At 35.1% G+C, this 25,207-nt stretch overlaps 1 protein-coding gene across 5 annotated transcripts in view; it reads right to left on the reverse strand.

The window, feature by feature from the left end:
- Nucleotides 1–25,207, reverse strand: part of LOC136750280 (voltage-dependent calcium channel subunit alpha-2/delta-1) — a 189,315-nt gene that overhangs the window by 38,428 nt on the left and 125,680 nt on the right. For all 5 annotated transcript variants that reach the window (XM_066705221.1, XM_066705220.1, XM_066705219.1 and 2 more), the window contains exons 11-18: nucleotides 18,659–18,817; nucleotides 16,897–17,001; nucleotides 12,006–12,084; nucleotides 11,653–11,702; nucleotides 11,414–11,503; nucleotides 10,171–10,248; nucleotides 7,621–7,701; nucleotides 7,132–7,206 (exon numbers count right to left, since the gene is read on the reverse strand). In XM_066705221.1, coding sequence (XP_066561318.1) covers nucleotides 7,132–7,206; nucleotides 7,621–7,701; nucleotides 10,171–10,248; nucleotides 11,414–11,503; nucleotides 11,653–11,702; nucleotides 12,006–12,084; nucleotides 16,897–17,001; nucleotides 18,659–18,817 — 717 coding nt within the window. The remainder of the gene's footprint in view (nucleotides 1–7,131; nucleotides 7,207–7,620; nucleotides 7,702–10,170; nucleotides 10,249–11,413; nucleotides 11,504–11,652; nucleotides 11,703–12,005; nucleotides 12,085–16,896; nucleotides 17,002–18,658; nucleotides 18,818–25,207) is intronic.

Raw genomic sequence — 25,207 nt, forward strand, 5'->3', positions numbered from 1 at the left:
TCTCCTGACATAAGTATCAGCTTGGCTCTAAAGTGTTACTGCAGCATTAGCGACACAGCATATGAAAACAAATGAGGAGTAAATGTAAGTATTTTGTTTTTTTCAGGGGGAAGGGATGCAGTAGACATTAAACCTTTAAAAGAAATCCCTAAACCCAGTTCTTTAAAATCCATCCAGATAACTAATAACTGTCTTTGAATCCTATTTTTTTTTTTTTTAGTAGTGCACAGAAAAGTTATCCTCTGCCACATTCTTGTTTACATGTTACTGTTGTGGTAAAAATGCAACACAATGAGTACATTCCTCTGAGAATGTTTTGTATATCCTAATGCAAATCAAAGAAAAAACTAAATGGATGGCTGTGTAAATTCTTTTCATTATGTTTCTTCTTGAACAAAAAGAGAATAACAAAGAAAATAAGTAAATGCATTGAAGAAAAAGAACACGAAAATGCAGTGAAGTCACAGATTCTTACATGCAATGAATAATGCAAAGAAAGACGGCACCAAGCAGCATGCATAATATGATAGATGTGATGAAAATGGAGTCAAGAAGGCAGATTCGTCCAAACCACCCGGCCATAGAAAGGGAAAGATAGAACAGTTAGAAGCAATGAAATGAAAAGCATCCCTAAACATCAAATTAATTATTTAAAAATCAAGATTCCCCTGTTTTAAGGATACAAAAAGAAATAAACAAGCAAGCAAACAAAAAATGCGATTTTAAATTGGTGGGGGTGTAAGTGTACCGAAATCAAATGGTCAGACTAAGAAAGAGGCTTACATTCATATCTGCTGCACACAAATAATCAGCTATCTGTGGTTTCACTAAAGCTGTCTACGTCCCTGTTTCCATCACTGTGTTGTGGAAGTTACTGCTTACAGCATCATAAGGGAGTAATTGAAAGCTTCACAGCTGTCAAGGCATTGGAGAGAGTATGATCCTACATGAAGTACACACTCAGTATAGGTCATTAGAGGCACGCATGAGCTTCTATACAAATGTGAAACATCAGAGCAAATTGACCTGGTTGAGAGAAAAATTTGCTCTAAAAATTAAATCTGCAAAATCCACTGGAACCCTTCAGTTCACACAAATTTGACTGCGAACAAGCACAGCTGTAATGAAAGATTGTGTGAGCATTTGATTGGTCTGTTTTGGTTCCACTTAACATTACTGTGCTATTTAATGCAGCCAACAAATGGTTTTCAATATTAATATGAGTCCACTGCTGCCCTGAGGGTGACTGGAGATTAAGACAAAGTGGCCTTGGAGAATAAGGTTTGAATCAAGATCAAATGTACCCTGTATCAATTCATTCATTTAAAACAGGATGGCGATCAACTATACCTTATTTAGGGCTCACAGGGGATCAAATACATGTCTGAAATGGTCTGATACATTTTAATGATACGCATTAAATGTACTGATTACAGTCAAGGTATCTCAATGGTGAGCTATGCAGAATTTAAACAAATTCCTGAATGCTAATAAGATTAAATACCTGTCACTGAGAAGTTTTACGATACGGAAAAATAACTGTGGAGTAATAATAATAATATGAACAAACAAAATATAAAATATATATATATATATATATATATATATATATATATATATATATATATATATATATATATCTCTTTGTGACAGTTTAGGAGTTATAATGAGTGTTTTGTCCTCGGCTCCTGATGTGGCATAGCATTCTGTACTGAGAAGAACTGAAACATCTATAATTTAGTTACAAATAAAGTTTTATATCAATCTAAGTTTCTTCTGTTGGTTTAATAGGCAACAAAAGTGCATCTAATCCAAATTTTCAGCACATTTTAAATGACTAAACACTTTGTAGTATGGAAACTGAGTAAATCAAGAAAATTGTGATTACAGTAAAAAGTGGGAAACTAAAGAAAAAGATGTAAAACTCTCCTCAAAAGTAGGAAATGTACACTAATATTGAATAGCTTTGGGGAAAGTCCATTTGTTTTCCAATGTAAATTATATTAAACAAAGACATTCCTAAATTCACTGTTCTCATTTCCTGTAACAAAATATTCACCTCCAGAAGATGGGATGATGTTTTATCCACAGTAGACTTGGTACTGTGGACCAAATTCTCAAGTACAGTTATCATATCTTTGCTTGCATTCATTACAGGACAATTCATGGAGTCGGTAGTTCACTTGCTACTTTTTGAGGTCATTCATGCTAGGATGAATATAGATGAGTGAGTAAAAATGCTCTATCATTTTAATTAACAAAAAATGATTTTCAATTTTTCAAATTTAAAAACGTAAATGTGACATTTCTGTCTCATCATTCAGGTACTCTCCTGATGCATTACATATATTATGTCTATTTCTTTCACTCTTTTCTGTGTGCTTGACCTACAGGTCTAATTACATGGGCCACCTGTCTCAGCTATGACTCTCATGACATATGATTTTGACTTTCTGTATTATCTAACCTTGTCATTTTGATAAACTTCCGGTTTAAAAGTTTTAAGGTCTCATTTATCACCGTTATGTTTTATTAAGCACAAAAGTAAGAAAAGCAGCACACAGATTCTAATATAACATTTGTCACATTTATCCATTCACTTAAGCAATGCCCATTCCTTCTGAATTCCTTTCCGCTGTGTTGTTAGGCTAAGGCTGGGATTAAATCAACTTTGACCCAATCACAAATTGACAACTACAGAACTGTACTCAGTTGCGGCTTCATTTTTTATAAGATGCCACTTTCTTCTAATCATAAATGTAACCGCAATGATGTACAGGTTTGTAGTTTGCTATTAGCCGGGTGGGTCAAAGTTTTGATTTAATCCGGCCCTAAGTTAAATCACCTTGTGTTCAATCCATTCAGTACAGTTACTAGAAGAAATATTTTTTGGAAGAACAGATGGAGTAAGATGTTGTCTGAAGATTGTTCGGAGTTTGAGGTTAAGACTTTGAACAGAATTAATGGTTTGCTTGAATAAGTTAAAATGCCTGATTCCAGGAACCACAACAAATCAGCATTAAATACAAAAATAAAACACAATCAATTTTGAATTTAGAGTTCTCAGTACACAATTGCATTTTATGTTTTGAATTCTTTATGTATACAAAAGGGAAATATTTTTTTGCAATGTATAAGAATATGTAGTCCTTTATATTTATAGGATTTTTACATATCCCTTTAACTCAAAAGTTACTTTATTTTTTTAGTCTTTGTTAATGGTAGACTTATTTTAAAGTTTAATTTGAAATATTTTTTCTGTCTTTAATCAGATACAGTTTCCTTCTTGGCGTAAATGACATCAATAACACTTTGAAGTCTACTTTTTCAAGTGGTTCCTAGAGAAAGACCTGGGTACAAAACAATCTGTAACGATACCCTCACAACTGATTCATACATAACATACAATCATTCAATTAATTAAAAGCAACCATTAACAACTAATTCTAGCCTTTGCCCAATGCTCTTAACAATATTTAGAAGCTGTATCTTAACAAATGCAGAAAGTTTGTATCAGAAGAACAGGGTTATATTTGAACTCTTTCAAAAAAATGTCTGATTTAATAGGTATTTTCCTGACATCCACAACAGTAATACAGTTCATTATGTTTTAAATCATAGAAAATTTAAGCTGTAAGAATAGTCCATGTTTGAACATGTCTGTACATGTTTACTTGTGATACATTTGCATAGTCATTCAAGAAACAGAATTTAAAGCACATAAGCCTACACACTAAACAGTTTTGCAAGGCCGTGATTGCAAAAGCAAATTAGCTATGAGGACCTGTTGGCTAAAGACCTAACTTAGCGTCCGCCTGCATTCTCTTTATTGTCTACTCATGTGCTTAGATTCATGCAGCATTCCCTATTAGAAAAGCTGGCTGCCAAAGCAGCTGGTTTTACAACAGTTTGAGCCTTTTCTTATTTGGGCAAACCAGGGGGAAGTCAGCTCTTACATGGATACTGAAGGCTTAGCAGATATTCTCCCTACTGTCATGTTGGGGTACAGGTAGAGTTGGGAAAGGAGCCATTTAAAAACCTTATGTTGACTACAACCAGAACAATCCGTTTCTGCTTTGGACTTCAAACGGCAGCCAATAATGTGTAACAATTTCTTGTAACAATTAAGTGCAGAACAAGTATGCTGATAAAGAAAAAGCATAGGGATCCATGATTGTGTTTCGTGTTGAAGATACTGTTCTTTAAGGAAAACAAAGTCCACAACTAATAAATACACTACATTTGTTTACTGGGAATATTATTTTTAAGATATTTAATGGGTGTTTTAATAACAGACACGACAAAGTTCGCCACAGGAGCCACGTAAGAGTGTACTATCCCCATTTATCCACCATTACCTGGAAAACAGGCTTCCGTTTTCCCGTTAAAATCAGTGGGATGCCTACACCAATCGTCTGAGGTGATGAAAAAGCAATATCCACATAAATAATACCCTTTTGCTTAACATTCATTACCTGTTATGAGAGATCATATCATCTATATCTAGAAGGCCACAGTCTGGCCTAGTAGGTTACAATTGTATAGAAAGGAAATCTGAAGTGTAAAACCATGCCATTTACTAGGATCAACGGTAATAGCAGGGTGGTGGAGCCATAAATTTGGGATTTGATTTTCAGTTGCATATTTCATAATTATAATTGTGGTACACATTAAAACAGTACCAGTTTATATAAACATGTTTATAAACATTTTAAATTAAAATCTGGTACAATGAAGCCTTGTAATACGTACCAAAAAAAAATCTTAAAAGCATTCTTTAGCAAGCACAGAAAGCTACAATAAATTATAATACACCATGGAATTAAGACAACAACTGAAGATGAAAATCCCAAACTTTTGGCAAATCTTTAGCTTTACAGCATACTCTCACCTCCTTGTAGGTAAATGCATATTTGTTATTAACTCTGATCCTACGAACCCTTTTCTATCAAAAGAGCAAACAATTTTATTAGAATGATTATAACATTTCATTCAATCAAACTCTCTTCCATGGCAGTTCAAATCTAAATTGACTGATGAAACAACATTCTTATTATAACACCAGCACAAACATGTCTTTGGGTGCATGTAATCATTTAGGTTCTCCAACCATTATAGAAATGCACCACACCGCACTGTTTTAATATGTATATATATATAAGTAACTGAGAATAACTGACATTTCAATAGTATTTTAAGTATTTCAGAGCATGTTATACATATTGTTTGCCCTAATTCTTAAAGGTCTCATGGCTGCAGCCCAGAAATGTTTACTATATAACTCCCTATGTCTCTTTCTTTCTTTGATCACATATTACAGTTGTTTGAGCACTGCATTTTGAACTGCAATATTGAATGTTTTACAGAAATGCAAATAAGTGTCTGAATTATATGTAGTTTATATTCCAAATCGTACATATGTAATAGAAACAGAAAGAATGCAAGAACATGCATTACATTTTTTGTGAGTAGTGATAATACCTTTAAGTATTATTGGTCTATCCTACTTATCCCAAAACAAAAAGGTTATTTTGTTTTAAAGACGAACTGTTCTAAAAATGATAATCGTTTCAATAACTAACATATTTCTTTCTAGTGCAGCAGTTCTTGTCTTTACTGTAACCCCATATGTGCTATCAGAAAAAAAAAATTCTTCCATGCCTTAAGTATGCAAAACGAGGAGTACACGGTGTAATAAATGCAAAAATTAAATGTTATAATTTTCATTACTAAGTTAGACAATTTTTGGACATCCTTGGCTGTAAGTCTAGGGACTTTACCAATCTGTGACATTTACAAACTTTGTAAGACGACAGAATATATCCTGCAAACAGTACAAGGACTTGAAAGGCTTATGCACTGGTATTCTTGCACTTTATTATGTTGGTGTATAAAATTCTTTAAGTACTATAATCCTTAAATCTACCATCTGTGAAAGTCATTATGTTCGTCACAGACAGAATTCATTTTTTCACCTTCACTTTCATACTGCGCATTCCTTGCTCTGCATACATTATGTGCAGACTTTAGTGAAAACCGCCATCAATACCGTTGCTACAATTTAATGTTTGAAAATGTGTGCCTGTTTGTGTTATACTGTGCCTCACATAAAAGACAATAGTGAAAATGTGTTGCTTGTATGTTTAAATATGGAAAGGAAAAGGTAAGTCTTGTACATCTTGTGTCTGGAAAAGCATAAAAACACATTAAAACATAAATCCACAATAACTTTGTATCACTGCGCCTTATGATTACAATAACAAAATAGTATGAGCTCTAAACATTTTTTGTATTATGGGAACATGTCAGTTTTGGAATTGCACACTTAATGAAGTGTTTGTTGATATTAAGTATCATTACTTTAATTCTTCATGCAGAACAAAAACATTTGCTATCAAGACAAGGACATCAGTTATCAGAAGGGCAAAACGTGATATCAACAAAAAAGGTTATTTCTATGTTTTCTTGTTATATGAATATTGCCACACAAGCTTGTGATTGCATTTAACATTTAGAAATGGAGAGAAATGTGGGGATCATTTTTTTCTTCCTGCAAAAATGTAAGAAACATGCTGATTGTTCTAACACACACAGTGTATAGTGTCTTTAATATTTAATGCAAAACAACACAACATACACAGTGCATGAAAAAGGGCATTCAAAAACAGGCCATTAAAGATGGATACAAACTTTAATCTCAATTGGTGGGATACCAGTCAGAGAGGCTAAAAAGCAGTGAAGTCCTGAAACTTACTTCTCACATTTCTAAAGGAAAATATATAGACTTTGTCCAGCTGTAACTGTTTCACATAACCAGTTACGAGGAATATCATTTGCAAAAACTGAAAACAGATGTTGGAGTTATGGTTCTTAGCTTTATACAGTCACACTTTAAATGTTCATACATTTATTTTTTATAATTTTAATTAAATTAAAATGAAGTTATTACTTCAGTGCCCACCCCCAACACATCAGACATTAGACATAATAATCGAAACCCTACCTTAGCGCAGACATGCCATATATATTTACTTATTTATAATATATAATTCTAATGAATAGGTGAGAAATGTATATGTATCTTTAAAATAGTTACAATCAATATTTATTTAGATGTAAAGAACAGCATACCTTTGGCTGAAGATTGGGGTGAAGCAATACATAGCCATTGGGATCAATTGCAAAATAGTATCCATTGGGGCCAATCTTTAAATTAAACATAATAAAATGTTAAGTGTTATCCACACAGTCCCTGGTGTCTCATGCTAAAACAAGCTTTGTCAAAATTACTTATTTAAATACATCATCTCATTATGGCTATTGAAATGAAGCAAGGAATATACACTGCCTACCATATACATTAAAATGCTACCTTAAATCTTTAACAGATGACAAAAGCAACATCTACAAATGAACCAATTATGTATCCAAAAAATAGCATATGCTAAAAACTGAACTACAATTCTTGATGATATTATTCTCCAAAATTCAGAATATTTACTGGAGGTCAGAATTATCTTTGATCATTAAAAAAAAAAAAAATCCTGAAATCACACTTCATTTGAACCCCATAATATGTAGTAATAACCATGTTATTACACATTGCATACTGGTACTTACTGTAAAGCGTGGTGTGAGTCTCTTAATATCATCAAGGGATACGTCAATTGCCATTACTCCAAGAATCAACTGGTTCTGATGCTAAAACAAAGATATAGGGAGATTTAGGAATGGTAATTACATTTTACGTGTAGATTGTGGTAATTAAAGACCTAGGGCAGGATTAAATCAAAAATGTTCGTGCTGCGAGATGCTCGCAGAAGTATTAGTGGCATGTCTGCAAATGGAAATCGCGCTGCTAAACTATTGTGGTATGAAATTTAACCCGATTTACGCCAGAAAACAACCTTCTCGCAGCTCTTTTCTTGCACAACACGAGACAATAAAACAACTTTCACTAAAAAACTACACAACTGTACTCAGTCGCACTTCAGTGCAAATAACTGCTTATTGCTACAGTAACTACAATACAGGTGTACAGTGCGGGTAACAAATTACATGTTGTGCCCAACATCCACACCTAATGCCTATTGTTCATGCAGAGAGAAAATGTTATTAAATGTCATTTTATATTTTGTTCAGCAATTGTTTTTTACGTATTTTTTCATGACTTGTTTAATTCACTCGTTTGTTTATTCTGCTGTTGCTCTGTTCGTTGTTCTGAAAACTATTTGATTTCTTAAAAATGGTTTCCTTCTTAAAACATCTTTCGTGGGAGTAGTGCCTACTATCAAGTAAATATTAATCCTCACTCATACTCACTACAACGTTATGTATATTCAGCCTATTTCCTATATAAGGGGGGTGTTTCCATGCATGACACATTAGGCATTAGTTTAAAGTTTTACACGTAACAGAAAGGTGGGCTGTTCCTTTCCATTTTAAAATGAGAAAATACACTCACCCGTGAGAAACCGCTTATTCCAGACGGGTATATCTAACACAAGGGCAAAGGTAATGCTGTCCAGTATCCGTTTATATCAGGTTAGCATACATATTGTTACATACAGTGTATCTGTGTATCTGTACCCTAGAAGCCCGTGCAGTAATGCACTCGCCGCAGATTGAATGTGTATCTAATGTGTATCTCATGTGTGCATTTTGTAATCGAAGTTCGGACATTTTCAATAATTCAAGCATCTCTATATGGACTGAACGCAACTTTTAAGAGACGAACACTGCATCAAGTGACACTGCTGTCAAAGCGGCTGTAGCGTAAACATACAGTATAATTGCAATTACTAATATTTACATGAATACATAAAGCATGGAGACGTCTGGATGATATTTATGGAATATGTACAGGCATATATGGTTGCGTAACTTGCAAGCCAATACACATCCAGTGTATGAGGTTTGTGCACTGCACATTGGGTAGATTAACTAAATAAATGAATACATAAATAAATAATCCATCAAAGTCAAACTTGCACAATGTAGTGGATACATTTAGGATTGGAAACAAATATAATCTTAGAAAAATTATCTGAACAGATAATCTTCTAGGGGGTGGAAGGTTTTACCTTCATCCCAGGCACACTCTACCAAGTGGAAGTGATAACTATACGTTACATTGACACACATGCGCACACACACAGTACACGGAGCAGGCTCGGTGTGGTTGGATCGCACACACACATACACACACACACAAACACAGACATATTACAATGGTGTACTGTAAAGAGTCATGTAGTCATGTATGGACATGCAATTTAGACAATGGTACAAGTGTAAATATATGTGTAACACGATCATATATTTAACATGTATGTGTAAACATTGAACACTGGTTTCTTCATTACATATTTTGTCAGTGTGGCTGCAGTGCACACATTCTTTGGAGAGATATGGCGAGTGCGCAGGCGCGCTGCACCGCAGGGTCTACTGTCAGTACTTTGCGAACATTTTTGATTTAATCCTGACTCTAGTTTAGAGAAATTTCTCAGTCATAAAATGCGGGTGTAAAGTTCTGTAAGATTGAAAGACATTAGGGTCTCTGTGTATTGGTCCTATAGTGTGGTAACGTTTCAATTTAACATGATACCATTGTTGAAAATTCAAGTGTTTCCAATTTCATACCAGACTTTGAGAGGTCAACCGTAAAGAATTAAGTGAATTCTAGCTAAAACATTAGACAACTTTCCTTATTGTGCCGGACCACCATGTATTCATACGAGAGCTTTTTGTGTGACGGCAGAGATTTCTCACAATCAAGGAGAGTGCACAAGTCAATTCTGCCCTTCCCTTCTCTAGTTTAACCTCCAGCTCCTTTAGGGTGGATGCGTAGCAAATTCCAAAACAGATCTACAATTGGACTAAGATCGAGTGACGGTGGTGGATAAACAATTCACGGGTGGCATTTAAAAGTGAGACAGTATAAAGACAGACAAATGGATGTTGTTATTTTCCTCATCTTTTATGTCATGAATTAAATAAACTTTAAAATGTGGCACTTTTTACCAACTGGTCGCATTTTCACATCTGTATTAATTGCAGAATGTTAGCTCTTAGCCATCGGGAGCTTTTCTCCACTTGTGTGCCTTGTTTCAGGGTCTGTAGCCTTATACATCTGGTATCATGTTTTGGGACAAATAGAACAAATGGTACCTTGCTTTCGCCGTTGTCATCTTTAGTCTGTGTCTTGTTGAAGACTGGCAGTGTTCCTGTGATGACAAGACCAAGTTCCTATCGTGAACAAACCAGCACACACACACACACACACACACACACAAAGACAGAGGTAGAAAAAACACCATTAGCATCGATTCAACATTCACTTCTCTATTATATAATAGCTTAGACATACATCACGTTTAAACATTTAAGAGTCTTAATTGGTGAACAGAAAGAAATGGCATTACTGACCAAAAACAAAGTTACTTGAATGTGATTACAATATGGGGGTTAACATGTCTCTGTAACTTTTATGAAGAAAGAAGAAAAATAAGATTGTAAATGTACATACATTTTCATGGCCTATATAGTTTTGATAATTAAGACATTGAATGTAACTGCTGAAAATGTGAAGTTGTACTTGTCAGAGTATGTGTTCAGTCTCCAGTAACAAGGAAATAACATAACAGCAACAATCAGGTCAATAGTCTTATGATCACTGACAGTAACTGAGGGACAAACTAACAAACCCCCTTTCATGGAAAGTACACACTAGTATAATACTTTGTCATTTTTATTTTTTCCTTTTTACCAAGGCTGTACTTCAGATTAGGCTAGAACAAAGAAATACCTCTAATGGGGTTTCTGAAGTAAATATATATACAGACATTGTATACACATATGTGATTAATATTAATATGTACCATTATACACCATGAAAGCACAGATTGCATTATTCTCTTGTATATTCCCTTTCTACATGGATATGACTAATTCTGCTTCAAGTTCAGAACTCTGCCAGGTTCTAAGCAATGTCATGCTGTTAAATGTACATGGCCTGAGCAACAGATTCAATCGAATTGGGACCTAGCTTTAATGGAATACAACATGAGAAGATCTGTCTGTTATTTTAAACCCACCAGACTAAATACACTATCACTCTACTCTCTGAGCTGCTGAAAGATAATGTTTTATGTACCCATTTTCTCTTTGTATAGTCATGCTTGCGTATACTATTACACAAATAATTTGTATATGTTTGATAATATATAATATAGATCTGTATCTGGTGGTTCATTATTTAGTGCAACTTGAAACATGACATCATTAAACCAATTTATCACATATAAAACTATTTATCCTACACCTACATTGCTTTTTCTATGTTCTTATGAAAGAGGTACATTTTTTCACAAATAAAGTAAATTAAAATATAATAATATAAAAATGTACATACCAGGGCATCAAGATAAACATTTGTCCATTGTACTTGTTTGGCCTGCTTATCTGCTAAAACCATTGGCCTTCCCAGAACATCCAGGTACTCCTAAAAGAACAACATTTTGAAATCATTAATGTTTAACATCCAGGTATGTTGAGCTTTCATGTTTACCAATAACAATATACAACAGACTTTGATTGACAACATTATACTATATACAAGGGGAAAATATAAAATGATCTTGTTAACATCACCTGTGTGTTGATCCTTATTGCTCCAATGGAAGGTATTTCATAATAATAACCTGAAAGAAAAATTTGAAAGCTACAGATTTAGTTTCCAGCTTGGTGTTATGGTCTTCAGACTATTTTAGTATGATTATCAAAAATATTGCTTTTCCATAAATAAAGTAATAAATGGAACGGTAAAGTTTACCGAATAATTAGCTCAACGAGGTCAATTCTACGCCATTCATTAATAACAGTTTTCACCACAATGCAGCAAACTCAGGCTCCATGGGGTGGGTGGGCAGAGGCTTGTGTCAGATCTATTTTGAGAAATCTTTCAATACCTGAGAACATATTGAGGAGGGCTCAGTAAATTGTACCTTTATTAGCACAGGCCATCCACTGTATCGGTCCTTTATCGTAGTTGTGTTGACCAACAGAAAATGTGAACACACGGACCTGAGGAATTAAGAACAATCCAGATGAAATATCCAAAGATTACCTTGCCATGGACCATTTTATTCTTCAACTGCCTTTACTTTCAACAAATCCTAGTATGTATATGTATATATAATAATAATTAGATTTTTATTGATTGATTTATTTTCAATATATGTTCAACTTTTGCATTGGACATTATTGCCCAAGAGAACAGGCTACTAACCCCTTCCATTCCATTCCATATAAAACAATTTACAATAATTCGTTTTCATCCTTTGTTGCTGAAAAGATGCCTCATGATTATATATAAACCACTTAGCACAATCAAATCCCCCACATTCAGTCGAACTCCATTCCATATTACTTCCTAAAAATTAACATTAGACAGAAACCATTTAAAGGAATTATAATCAATGACATGTAAATCCTCTCATGCTGTAATTAAAATCCCATTCTTTATCATATAATATACAAATGTAGTTTGTCAGTAATCCCTCAAGAACTTGACTGTAAGCTTTGGACATGTAGGACTCAGCAAAGTCCACATCAAACTTGTTCAGACACTTCACAACAGCCTGTGCAATTGTATTTTAATGAACAGTCTGCAGGTAAACTGTATCAGCGAGGACAGATTTCAGTTCTGAGTCAGATTCGCCGATTAGTCCTTGCAAAACAAAAAACACATGTAACACATACTGATCTTGGGTATCAGAGGATTAGTCAGCGACAACAAGGAGGAAGGGCCGCACAAGGACCACTACAAAGAGGACCGCACACCCAGAATACAATCCCAAATGATTGAATTATTTATTAGAAATCCCACATTTCATTTTGTGCCTTCATCAGGGTGAGAGTATGTAATCCCAACACATACATTAAAAGGTTACAAATGATCGCAGATGGAAAAGTAGTTACTCACATGAGAATGTATCATTAGAACAACAGATATGATAATTGCAATACAACATTTAGATTTGTTAGGCTTCATTCATGTGAATGTTTGATAGTAATACTTAAAATAAATAAATGCAATGTAACTCAAGTCTGGTAGGCAGCATCAAAGATTCAAATTGTCAATCACGAAAAAAAGAGTAATTACTTTCACAATAAATAAACACTAATTCAGTTGCATGGTTGTGATTACAACAGATATACAGAGGTATATTACACATCTGTTCAATCACATAAAATTATAAATTAACAATCAACTATCAATGTAGATTCTCATAATACAATTATCAGTACATGGAAAAAGACAAAGCAAACCATTTATGTGATTGAACAGATGTGTAATATACCTCTCTGTATATCTGTTGTAATCACAACCATGCAATTGAATTAGTGTTTATTGTGAAAGTAGTTACTCTTTTTTCATGATTGACAATTTGAATCTTTATAAGCTGCGTAACAGCCTTTAGTTACATGCGATTTTCTCAGGGCCTTGACTATGTAAAATAAAGAATATGCAATATTATACAAGACAAAAGCACATTCCTGTGTTACATAACCATTTCATTGTATTTGTAGTATAATCTTTAATCTTTAGTCCATCCCAATGTGAAGGCAATTCATTTTTTTTGGTGACAATCTGGCCAAGGAAACACCATGTGTTACGGTTTTGTTTTGTGATTGCATACAGTGGCGATTCTAGAGTGTTGGGGCCCTAGCCAAACATTCCCAGGATGCCCCTCCAACCAGCGTTCATCACCATTAGGTTATGTTATAAATAACCTTGGGGGGCCCCTAACAGCCTGGGGCCCTAGGCAGTTGCCTGCCTGGCCTGTTCACAAGCTGTGCCTCTGATTGCATAATTAGTGTTTTGTCGCAAAGATTACCTACCCATTTGTAATCAGTAGCGGTATAGACATGTTTAAATCACACTATGATCATGCATTCATGATGTGTCACGCACAAGTTATGCCTGATTGTGCTCGTTGCAAAAGTGCAAGCGACTTAAGCTTCATTACACCTTTGAAGCATGGTAAAGTGAGAGCTAATTGGCCTAATTGGTCCCATAGCAACAAATTAGACAGTCATGGAATGTAATTCATAAGTCTCATGAAATAACATGAGACCTCCTCCATGTCCCCCATGTCTTTCCATGTTGTCCTCTTGTAGCCTAAGATTGTTCTTGCTTGCATAAGTATTCAACCCCTGTACTGTGGAAGCTACCAGTTTACATACATGAAAGAAACTGCCCTAACGAGGACACAATAACTTTACCATTGGCCTCTACCTGTAAACCATTCAAGTTGCTGTCACATTGTCTGGATAAAAACCCCACTGTTGAAAGATCATTGGTCAGGCTGTGAATCTGAATAAAAATGAAGACCAATGAGCATTCTACAGATGTGAATCAGAAAGTGGAAGCTGCATCACACCACCCAGGCACTGCCAAGATAAAGCCATCGCTAAAAACTCAGCAATCAAACAAGAAGACTTGTCAGAGAAGCCACAGAGAGGCCAACAATCACTTTGAGCTACAAAGTTCAGTTTGCTGGGAGTTTAGTAATGGTGCGCCAGTCAACCATCTCAAGAGCTCTGCATAACACTGGCCTGTATGGGAGGGTGACAAGAAAGAAGCCGTAACTAATCTGGAGATTGCCAAAAAGAATGAGAGTGACCCAGCTGCAATGTGGGAAAACATTTTGTGGTCTGATGAGACCAAGAGAGAGCTTTTTAACCAAAACTCAAAGCTCTATGTGTGGTACAAACCTAACACTGCTCATGCCTCATGACACACCATGCCTACAATGAAGTATGGTAGCGGCAGCAACATACTGTGGGGATGCTTGTCATCAGTAGGGATTGGGTATCTTGTTAAATTTGAAGGAAGAACGGATGGAGCAAAATACAGAGAAATACTGCAAGAAAACCTGCTTGTCCGCTAAAAACCTGAAGCTTGGTAGGAAATTCACCTTTCAGCAGGACAATGATCCCAAGCACAAGGCCAAACCAACATTGGAGTGTGTCGATATTGATGAATACAGATGTTTTTTGCAGCTGGTGGAAAGCCTAGCATAAGATACAGTTAGTTTGCCTCTTTAAATAAAAATAAGTAAACTTCCTAACCTGGAAAACTACATTAAGCAATTCAAACTGATATTAATACAGTACAAATCATTTTCAAGAAGAACAAAAGTTCAAAATACTCCCTACACAGACACGGCACAAAATTAAACAAAGCATACAAATGGAAGAGAATCCTATATACAATTATATTTGCACATATTACAGACAGACAGCTACACATCAGAGACAGGAAACACGGCCCCCTCTGCAGGGAAGGGTGAATCAGATGTCATTTTATTGATGTAACGGAGTGGCGAAGTTGAAAAACAAGAAAAGCAAGCAGAATGGAGATGCCACTCACTATTAATTTGGGGTGATTAAAGTGATTGAAGTGAAGGGGAGCCTAACACGGGCTATATTTTAATGAACCTTTATTTCCATAGCCGATTCCAAAGCTCTGGTTTTGATCTTGAAATGATCCACTACAAATAAAAGATGCTAGTTTAAACAATCATGCATTAAAAGCAAACTGAACTATATGAATAAATGCATGGAAAGAAGCAGATTTGAAAAGGAATAGAAATGGTGTGATATCCAACTTGTAACTCCACTATTCAGCTTTTTTCCCCCCCCTAACTTCACAGAGCATAGGCAGGGACAAAATCATCCACCTCATCCTTTTTTCTCATTTTATGCATGTGTTTAAAAGGGTTTCTAACCCACATCAAAACTGAATTCTATCTATTATAATTCAAGCTAAGGTTATTCATAATCACATTTCTCATACATGAATATGACCGATACTGCAGACAGGAATCTTAACTAAGTTGTAGGGCAGGGCTCATGCTGTAAGGATTGGACTTGATTTTAACTTTTTCTATCAGTAAAAACTTGCACCTCCAAAATGTTTTCAAACCATTTAATAGTAACAGTTCATATTTACTTAATCTAAGTATAACATAGTTGGCTAAATGACAAAGTGGCCCACGCTCCTATTTGCTAAAATACCCAAATCAACAATTAAAAGTGTTTCTGATAGTGTAATTAAAAGCATTTCTGATATTGTATTTGAATTTTGCATTTTCCTAAACATTACACGCAGACCAAACTGATGTTGATGAAACCTAGCCTACAAGGTGGCATTTAGCAGGGTTTAGTACCTGTGTTGTTAATACATCTTTAAAGTAAGCTTATAACATTGTATTAATTAAAGAAAGGAGATACAATTTAACCAACGTAGAACAGATTTATTTACTGCATACATTGTGTTCTAACAAAAATGATTTGCTGACTATTAATACAGGAAATTCTCGAGGCCAAGGCAAGTTCGATATAAGGTTATTTCAACTGTAACATGGTAACATTTTTGGCCTCCTGAAGAACGTGATATGGGCATAGAGGTATTTGTTTTAAGAAATATTTTGGTAATTTAAGGTAACGGTTACCAGCTAAAAACTAGGGTTACATTTTGTGCTGTGCTAGGGTTATGGTTTGACTCCCCAGTAAACAGAGGTTTATACTAAGGTTCAATTTGTGTCTCTAATTGGTTAACTAAGGTGCATGGTTTCAAATTGTAGTCTTGGCTAGGGTTGGGGTTTTATGTTAGTTAGAGACACAGCCAAATGTCTAAATCTTACAGTCTTCAGAGTACACTGCACTTTGCAAAGAGGCTTTTAACATGTTAGGAGCCTGGGTGAGGGATCTGTAAATTATACATGTAGATTTGGTATTAGAGCACATCTGTACGTCACCTCGGCTGTTTCAGGAAGGTTGTCAAAAATAAATCCTCGACAACATCTGGGGCCTGTATCCACCTACCTTCTTGTCAGGGTTGTATTCTTCAAATATCTCCTGGGCTTTTTCTTCGCCACCGTCAGTGAAGAGCATGATGATTTTATTGCAGTTTGCACGGGAGCCGTTGAACTGAAAGGCACGGAGACTCTGATTAGCTTATGCAGTGATGCTCAACAAAATGTACTCTCATGACACCTACATACCTATCTTCATAAAGGTCTATTTTTGTAGTACTTCTAGGAGAAATATTTGGTGCACTCTACCATACATTGGAAATTAAACACCCTCTGACAGTAGTTCAAGTGATCCCAGTTCTATTTTACATTTTTGAAAGTACTATGTATAAATGAAATGTTCATTCTAAAGAATGCATATTCTCATAACTCTGTATTAATTTAAAATGACATAGTAATATATTCAATTATAAAAAGTAATTTAGAAGATTCTAGTTTTGCAATTGCAGGCCATACTTATTGATTTTATATGAATGGTCAAAGAAAGTCTAATTGAGGATTAAACAATTGATGTCAGTGATACAACAATACTAGAGTCCAGCAGGTGGCGATATTTTCACAACAATGCAGTGAGTCTGCTGGACAGTTAATTGGGTCTAAAGCTTTAAGTACAGAACAATTCTTATTGAAAATCATATCAATAAAAATACAGATAAGCCCATTATTGTTGTTTTTTCCCCAGTTTAATTAAAACCAGACCATACTGTGAAGTAAGCATTAAAATCAGTTTCTGTTGAAGGACATAGGTAAATTAAATATAAAGTGTATGAAATTAAACATTTTCAGTAGATGGATATAAGATTTATTGTGTCTGACAATATACATACATACATTTCTCCATGAAGATACAGATTGTTTGGCCTAAATGTGTTGTCAACACATTGACTGTTTACAAGATTATTTTTGACAAGCACTGTTGCGTGATTGTGTCCAGGTATAAGCAAAACTCTAGTAAGCACATTTTGTATTTTTGCTTTTCAGTACATCTGTTGCTGTCTTCAGGTGACAAACAGTGTAAATATCTGTCAGGGGGAAGGAGCTGGAATTTGCCCAGCAGACAGTCAGGCTATGCAGCTGTCTATGAGCACTGAGAGACAGCTACGTGAAAGAACGCCAACATCACCCTTCCTAGCAGGTGTTGAAAAAAGAGCATGATGTCTTTAAGATACAGGGAATGCATACAAATACTATCCATTGTAATTGATAGTTTACCTGTCTGTATTAACCAAAAGATTGATATTGTTCCAGATAATCAAAAGGAGAACTTTGTAAACTCTCCTGATTTTTTATTATATATAATAAAAGCACTTCATAATTTAAAAGCACTGTCTTGTCCATTGTCTCCTTACTATATACCAAATATTATATATATATATATATATATATATATATATATATATATATATATTATATATATATATATATATATATATATATATATATATATATATATATATATATATATATATATATATATATATATATATATATATATTATATATATATATAAATATAATACCAAAGATTATGGAACATACCTGTATTTTTTTATTTAATCAAAAAGTGATTCAGCCTTGTTTTGGTCATTGTTAATTTCTATTTGTCACTTATCAAACGGAATAAAATATACACCAGAATGTTTTTTAGTTGTAGTTGGCTGATGTAAGATTAGCAGCACAGTTATAAATTATTTAATATAGAAGGGGTTCAGGCAACTGTGAAATGCTAAGAGCTGCTTCATGCTCCTGCTAACACAGACATGTGACACTTACATTTGAAAGCTGGTCAAAGGCAAACTTGAAGCCCTCTTTATAGTTAGTTACTCCTTTTGCTTCTATCTCCTGTATTGCGTCTTTCAGAACCTTTTTGTTGCGGACGTTGGCTTGAACCAGATTGTTGAAGCAGCTAATACTGGTTGCTTTGTTGTTGAACTGAAAGAAAGGAAATGCACAATAAGAAAACACATTACATATCACTTGGTAAATTTGCATAATCTCTGTTGTGCTCTAGACATTGTGCACATTGTAAATTAGGTTGCAGTTTAGTTGCGAAAAGTCTGTTTCAGCAAGTGCTATTTAAAGAAGGCAAAAAAACAACAAAAATCAGAAGTAAGTCATGACTAGTTTCTGCAAAAGTTCAGGAGGAATCTTGGCTCAGACCCAAACATGAATATGGGAAACTAGCCCCCGCCTTCCTGGAGGGAAACCCAAATTCCAGGAAAGTGGGGTCAATTTCCCAGATTAATGTTTGGGTTTCCAACAGGAAAGTCTGGGCGTGGCAGTCAGCCATAACAGTGCTCTACATTTAAAAGCCTTTAATCCACAATTCACATGTGCATTGGTTGGTTTGCTGGATGTATGGTGAGAGTATGCTACTCATGTTTTGGATCAGGATTTATTATTATTATTATTTTAATTATCATAGCCATCAGTTTTTTGGACTACAGTGTACAGGCTGCATTTACAGAATTTAAATTATAAGGGCTTTTAAACAGCTGACTGTTGATTATCCCAATAAATCAGGTAACACAGACAGAATTAAAGGTATATCTGCTTAAAACAAGTATTTGTCTAACACGTGAGAGTATAATTCATAAATACTTAAAATTTCTCAAATCAAGTTTAGGTTTTCCTATTTTGAGATCTGATGAAGATTAATTGGTTGTATTTTTGCATATTCTCCTCCCCAGATTAGCCATTCTTAAAAGATAAAACCACTATTTAATTAGCACTTATTATGCACTGTGTCATATAACTAAAAAGGCACCTTCACTGATCCCCCTATGCACTCTGTTCATTCCATCTCCAGCCACTGACACAGTAGTTTGACACATGGCTGTCAAAACATATTTTAAAAGGAAGGAGGACTAATTTTCTTTAATCATAGCTGACACTTGAAACAAACTTGGTTGTTAACCCTGAAGGCATTCTCTTGATTCTTCTACCCAAAAAACATAATGACATCCAGAAGAGCAGCAGCCACTGAATGCAATGTTCAGAAAATTCATCATACAAAGACAACATATTTTGGAGGCATTCTGTCACTGTGGCTATTTGTAAGACAGCAGTAGAAGATTTCAAAACATCGGGGATTGTAATATGCGTGTGTGGAAAAGCAAGTTCGATGCCTGCATGTTGCTAATAACTGTGAAAACTGCGAGGAAACAATTGATTTTTCACCTCTATGCTCTCAGTGAAAGGCAACCCAAAACCATGGAAAACATATCGGTCCTACTAAAGAGCGATCAGTCAATCATATTTGTAATTTGTACAAATGCGAAGGAGAGAGTCCAAAGTGGAAAATAAGCATATTAACTGACAGGGACTGCCTTTGCATCAGTCATTTGCCAGTGCTAAAACAAATACATAATTTATAGTCTATAGTCTTTCAGATTTGTTTATCACAATTATAAATACATAGCACTGCAGACAAACAAACTATAATATAAAAAACATTACATATCAACGTCATTGGTTAAATAATTAATCCATTGTATAGAAAGAAAATATGCATTAATACGGAATTGGAATGCAAAAAGCATGTTATAACAGCCAATTATCAGTGTTTTTCTGCCTGTTGGCATTCTACTCTGTAAACATCTCTCCATTAGTATCTGAGTCAGCAGCTCATTATAAATGGGAAGTATTTTATACACAGACATGGAAAAGGAAACACCATTCTTATTTTATAAATAAATGCACCCAGACAAAAGGGAAAATGTATACAAATGCAGGTTATTGGCCATTATTGAGAACATTCAGTGGATACAAAGTTTAACTACAGCATTTCTGATAATTTCAAAAAGCAATCCTGAATGGTGAAAACTCAAAAGTACATTTAAGTAAGAAGAGCTACATTCGATCTATTTTAAACACATAATTGTTTCTCTAAAATCTTTTTAAAAAGCACCATGATCTAGTAGTCCAGTTTTCACCTCTGAGGAAGTTTGAATGAAAATGTCTGAAATATATAATGCTTAGACTAAGTACACTGCAACAAAAATAAAAAGATTTTAAGCATCTAAACATTTCTAAAATATGATATTTATGCCAAACAGGGGTTACTTACAGCTGTTTTGAGTTGCTCATAACATCTGACCATCTTATAAGCTGTCTTTACTATTGAATCACCCCTTTAATGTATGTTATTATAAGGGAGTAAATGCAGCAGTTTTGTTTTTCATTTTCCAACTATGCTTTTGTGTTTTGGGGTGACACAAATACTTAAAACTAATTTTGTATAGATACAGATTGATTCTGAAAACATCCCCAAAAAACAGTTGATGGTGGATGATACTTCTAAACATCATTCTGTTTTGTGTGTGTACTTGACTTCCCTATCCCTTCAGATATTTCAAACCCAAAGTTTCCGAATTAAAAAGCTATGGAAACTCACACTTGAAGGTATAAAAATGTTCTTTAACAACACCACTGAAGAAGAAAAATGCCTTTGCCACATTTTAGTGTTAATTGGATACTGAAATGGAACTCAGTGACCCATCCACTTTGGAAACTTGTTTTAAACTTTTATTAAACCGACTGATATGGTACATTGCTACACACCTACCCAGTTTCTTTCTTAACTGGCATGAAGAAAAATTCAAATCTGAAATATCTCAAGTATTACATATAAAGAATATCAGTTGTGTGCTTTTATAAATTAGAGATTTGCCAACTTCCTAATCTGAACAAGAGATCCTTACTTGGACATTATAAAATATATAGGTAATATATACTTGGTTTATATGTACAATTATTATATCCCTGCATTATGTGATATTACTATACATATACTGGACTCAGAGTCATAGGATTAGAATTCAAAGTCTATTTTATACCACATTGTATAAAAATAATAGTTTATAGTAAAAAGCTAGCACGACATCTGTTGCATTTGTTGAGATAATGCAAACTCTAATTAGTGCTAATCATTTATCCTTGTTCTGGATGGTCCCTTGGAGCAGCCCAACCCTGACGTAATTGCTCAGGGCATTAACCCTTATGATCCTATTACTGTAGCCATGTATACACAGCGAAACCAGCAAAGTTGGATTGTATTTCATGAGAGGTCTAATCTAATAAGCTCCATTGTGCCATATTGCTCATCTCAACAAAACTAGGTCACAAAGCTGATTTAACAAGTGATGCAACACAAATCAAATCCTGTAGCGTACCCAGGCTTTTCTGTGGGGTTTCCATTGGCTTACCCTTTTCTGGGCACCACTTGGCCAAGCATCAGGTAGGTTTAGAGATGGATTAAATTAATCACACTACACAATACCTGTGAAAACATACGCTCTATTAAAATATTTGTGCAAAACAGCTACTGCTAGCTTCTTTTCCTGCACTATGATAAAGGAGGAGTGGATAACAAGCCGCAAAACCTTTCACGGGTCATAATGTTATCGTCTCTTGAATCAGAAGGACTTTCATTGTATTTGTGGGAGATGCATTTGTTATGCTGTGATTGATATATTTTACAGATTGTACATTGAGATTTTATAAAAACAGTATCACTGAATAGATTGGATTCAAATTGAACCTGCAGTTTAGATGTTATAAAATGTAATTAAGTAGTGCCATGCAATTGCCAAAAAGAGAATACATCGGCTGCATAGGCGGATTAATATTCTGGCCAGCGTCTACACAAATGTTCAGAATATTACTCCTTAATTACTTCAAAATTAAATCAACAAACACAACGCAGCTACAGACTGTAAAAGGATCTGGAATTGTTTTACAAAAATATCACCTACATTGAATTATATTGTCCTTTATCCTATCCATTAAAATACTGTAGGACTCTTTCAGACTATCAAACTAAAAGATAATCTAAAACTAAAATCAGTAAAGAGACTCTCTGGGTAACTGCCCATACCATGGAATATTTTCAGTTGTTTTCCTTTGAGTCATCCTTAACTCATGGTCATATTAGATTGGGAGAGAAATAGGAATCATTTTGAAATGTTCCTTTTTGAGAGCTGGTACATACTTTACCAAGGATGTCCCTCTTTCTTTCTTCAAATTATACATTTTCTCACCACTCCATAGGAAGCATAGACCATTCATTTATATACATATATTCATTTCCTCTGTCTTCAAAAACCACTGAATGTGAAGGTACTCGGCCCGAGGGTCAGTTTTTTCCCCACAACAGCCAGAAGGAAGGATGGCAATTTATGGATAATTTGCATGATGAGTAATTTAATGTCAGCAAAGTCATTGCTACAGGGAAATGGCTCATGAGTTTGGGGGTTGTAACCTTTGCAAATCCATCTGCAAAGCTGTTCAGAGCACCAAGCTTGTCAAAGATACCCCTAGACACACAGAACATCAGGGACAGCTGGGGTCTCTGTGCACATCTAATTTGAGTTCTTAAAATACAAAGTCATACTAAATGCGGAGTGTATTCTCACAAGCTAAACTTAATCACAAGCTAACACATTAACCCCATAAAATGCAGTAGCCCTTACTGCGAACAACCTGAACATGCCCTTCAAGAAATGGGTGGAGTGAGCACAGAGTACTGACGCTGTAGAGAACTAGCATTGCACTTTTGCAGCATCATGTAAGTCTACTTGTTACTAAATTGCAATCAATATCTCCACAACTCTCTTCGTTAACCTTTAAGATATCCAGGCCAGTGCAGATCGATGCTTTACTTGGGTGGCTTTTATAAAAAAAAAGCGGTATTACATTTGTCTCTCTACGCAACCGTAGCATGGCATGCATTCGTAAACAAATCACCCCCTCTGTGTCCACATCGCAAAGTGTGCCCCTAAATCACAGCATGCTTGGGTTGAATTGCGGGTCTTATCTTCCGCCACTAACTGCTATCACACCACATAACAGGATTAAGAGAGGCAATTGAAGCATTACTCATTCACTTAACCTCTCCAGGGTCTATTTTTATTGCTCCCATATTTTACTTTGTAAGAATAAGTCAGGCTCCGACAAAAACTACTTGAATTCTAGAATTTAACAGCACTTTGAAAAGGTAATGTTCTTTATTCATTAAATCTTATGCTAGTGATTTATCATGATTCAATTATTTCTAACACATTTGCTAATATACAGCTAGGTCCATAAATATTTGGACAGTGACACAATTGTCATAATTTTGGCTCTGTACACCACCACAATGGATTTGAAAGGAATCAATCAAGATATGCTTTAAGTGTAGACTTTCATCTTTAATTTGAGGGTAGTTACATCCAATTTGGGTGAATGGTGTAGGAATTACACCAATTTTTAAATGTGGTCCCCCAATTTTAGGGGCTCAAAAGTAATTGGACAAACTAACATAATCATTAATTAAATTGTGAGTTTCAATACTTGGTTGCAAATCCTTTGCAGTCAATGACTGCTTGAAGTCTGGAACCCATAGACATCACCAGATGCTGGGTTTCTTCCCTGGTGATGCTCTGCCAGGCCTGGACTGCAGCTGTCTCTAGTTCCTGCTTGTTCTTGGGGTGTTTTGCCTTCAGCAAGTGAAATGCTGCTCAATTGGATTCAGGTCAGGTGGTTGACTTGGCCATTGCAGAACATTCAACTTCTTCACCTTCTTCATACATTTCAGTTTTATAAAAAAACCTTTTTCAGGGAACAAGTAATGGGTTAACAACTTATAGCTGAAAAAAAGGCATTTTGGGGGGGAAAAGTAATGGGTTAAAAACTTACAGCTGTTCTGCAGCAATGAAAGTACATTAAGCCTTGAAAGCTGATGTTAACAATTCCTACAGGTGTCCCAACATTTGCTGATTACTTGCAAACTCTCTGTATGTATAAAAGCAGTGTTGGTATAGACTGTTACTACACCCTCTTAAGTATTATTTGGACAGTATTGTACTGTAGGAAGTAGTATATTGCTATCATAATGGTGAGAAAAAGGCAATTAACAAAGGAAGACAGACAGACCATTATAACCCTTAAAAGTGTAGGTCTTTCCTTTAGAGAAATTGCAAATAAAGCCAAGGTGTCAGTGAGTACAGTTTCCTACACCATCAAAAGGCACTTGGAAACTCTGACAGGAAGAGGTCTGGCAGACCCACAGCCAAAACAGAATCAGAAGACACGTTTCTGAGAGTCAACAGCTTGTGTGATAGGTGACTCACAGGACAACAGCTTCAAGCACAGCTTAACACTGGTCGAAGTAAGCAAGTTTCAGCAGTTTTACCAAGAGAAGACTTCGAGCTGCAGGTTTGACAGGTCGAGTGGCAGTAAGAAAGCCATTGCTAAGATGGCAAAATAAGAAAAAGAGGCTTGCCTGGGCCATGAAGCATCGCCAGTGGACTAATGGAGACTGGAAGAAGGTCTTATGGA

Source organism: Amia ocellicauda, chromosome 5 (genome assembly GCF_036373705.1).
Source record: "Amia ocellicauda isolate fAmiCal2 chromosome 5, fAmiCal2.hap1, whole genome shotgun sequence".
Taxonomy (NCBI): domain Eukaryota; kingdom Metazoa; phylum Chordata; class Actinopteri; order Amiiformes; family Amiidae; genus Amia; species Amia ocellicauda.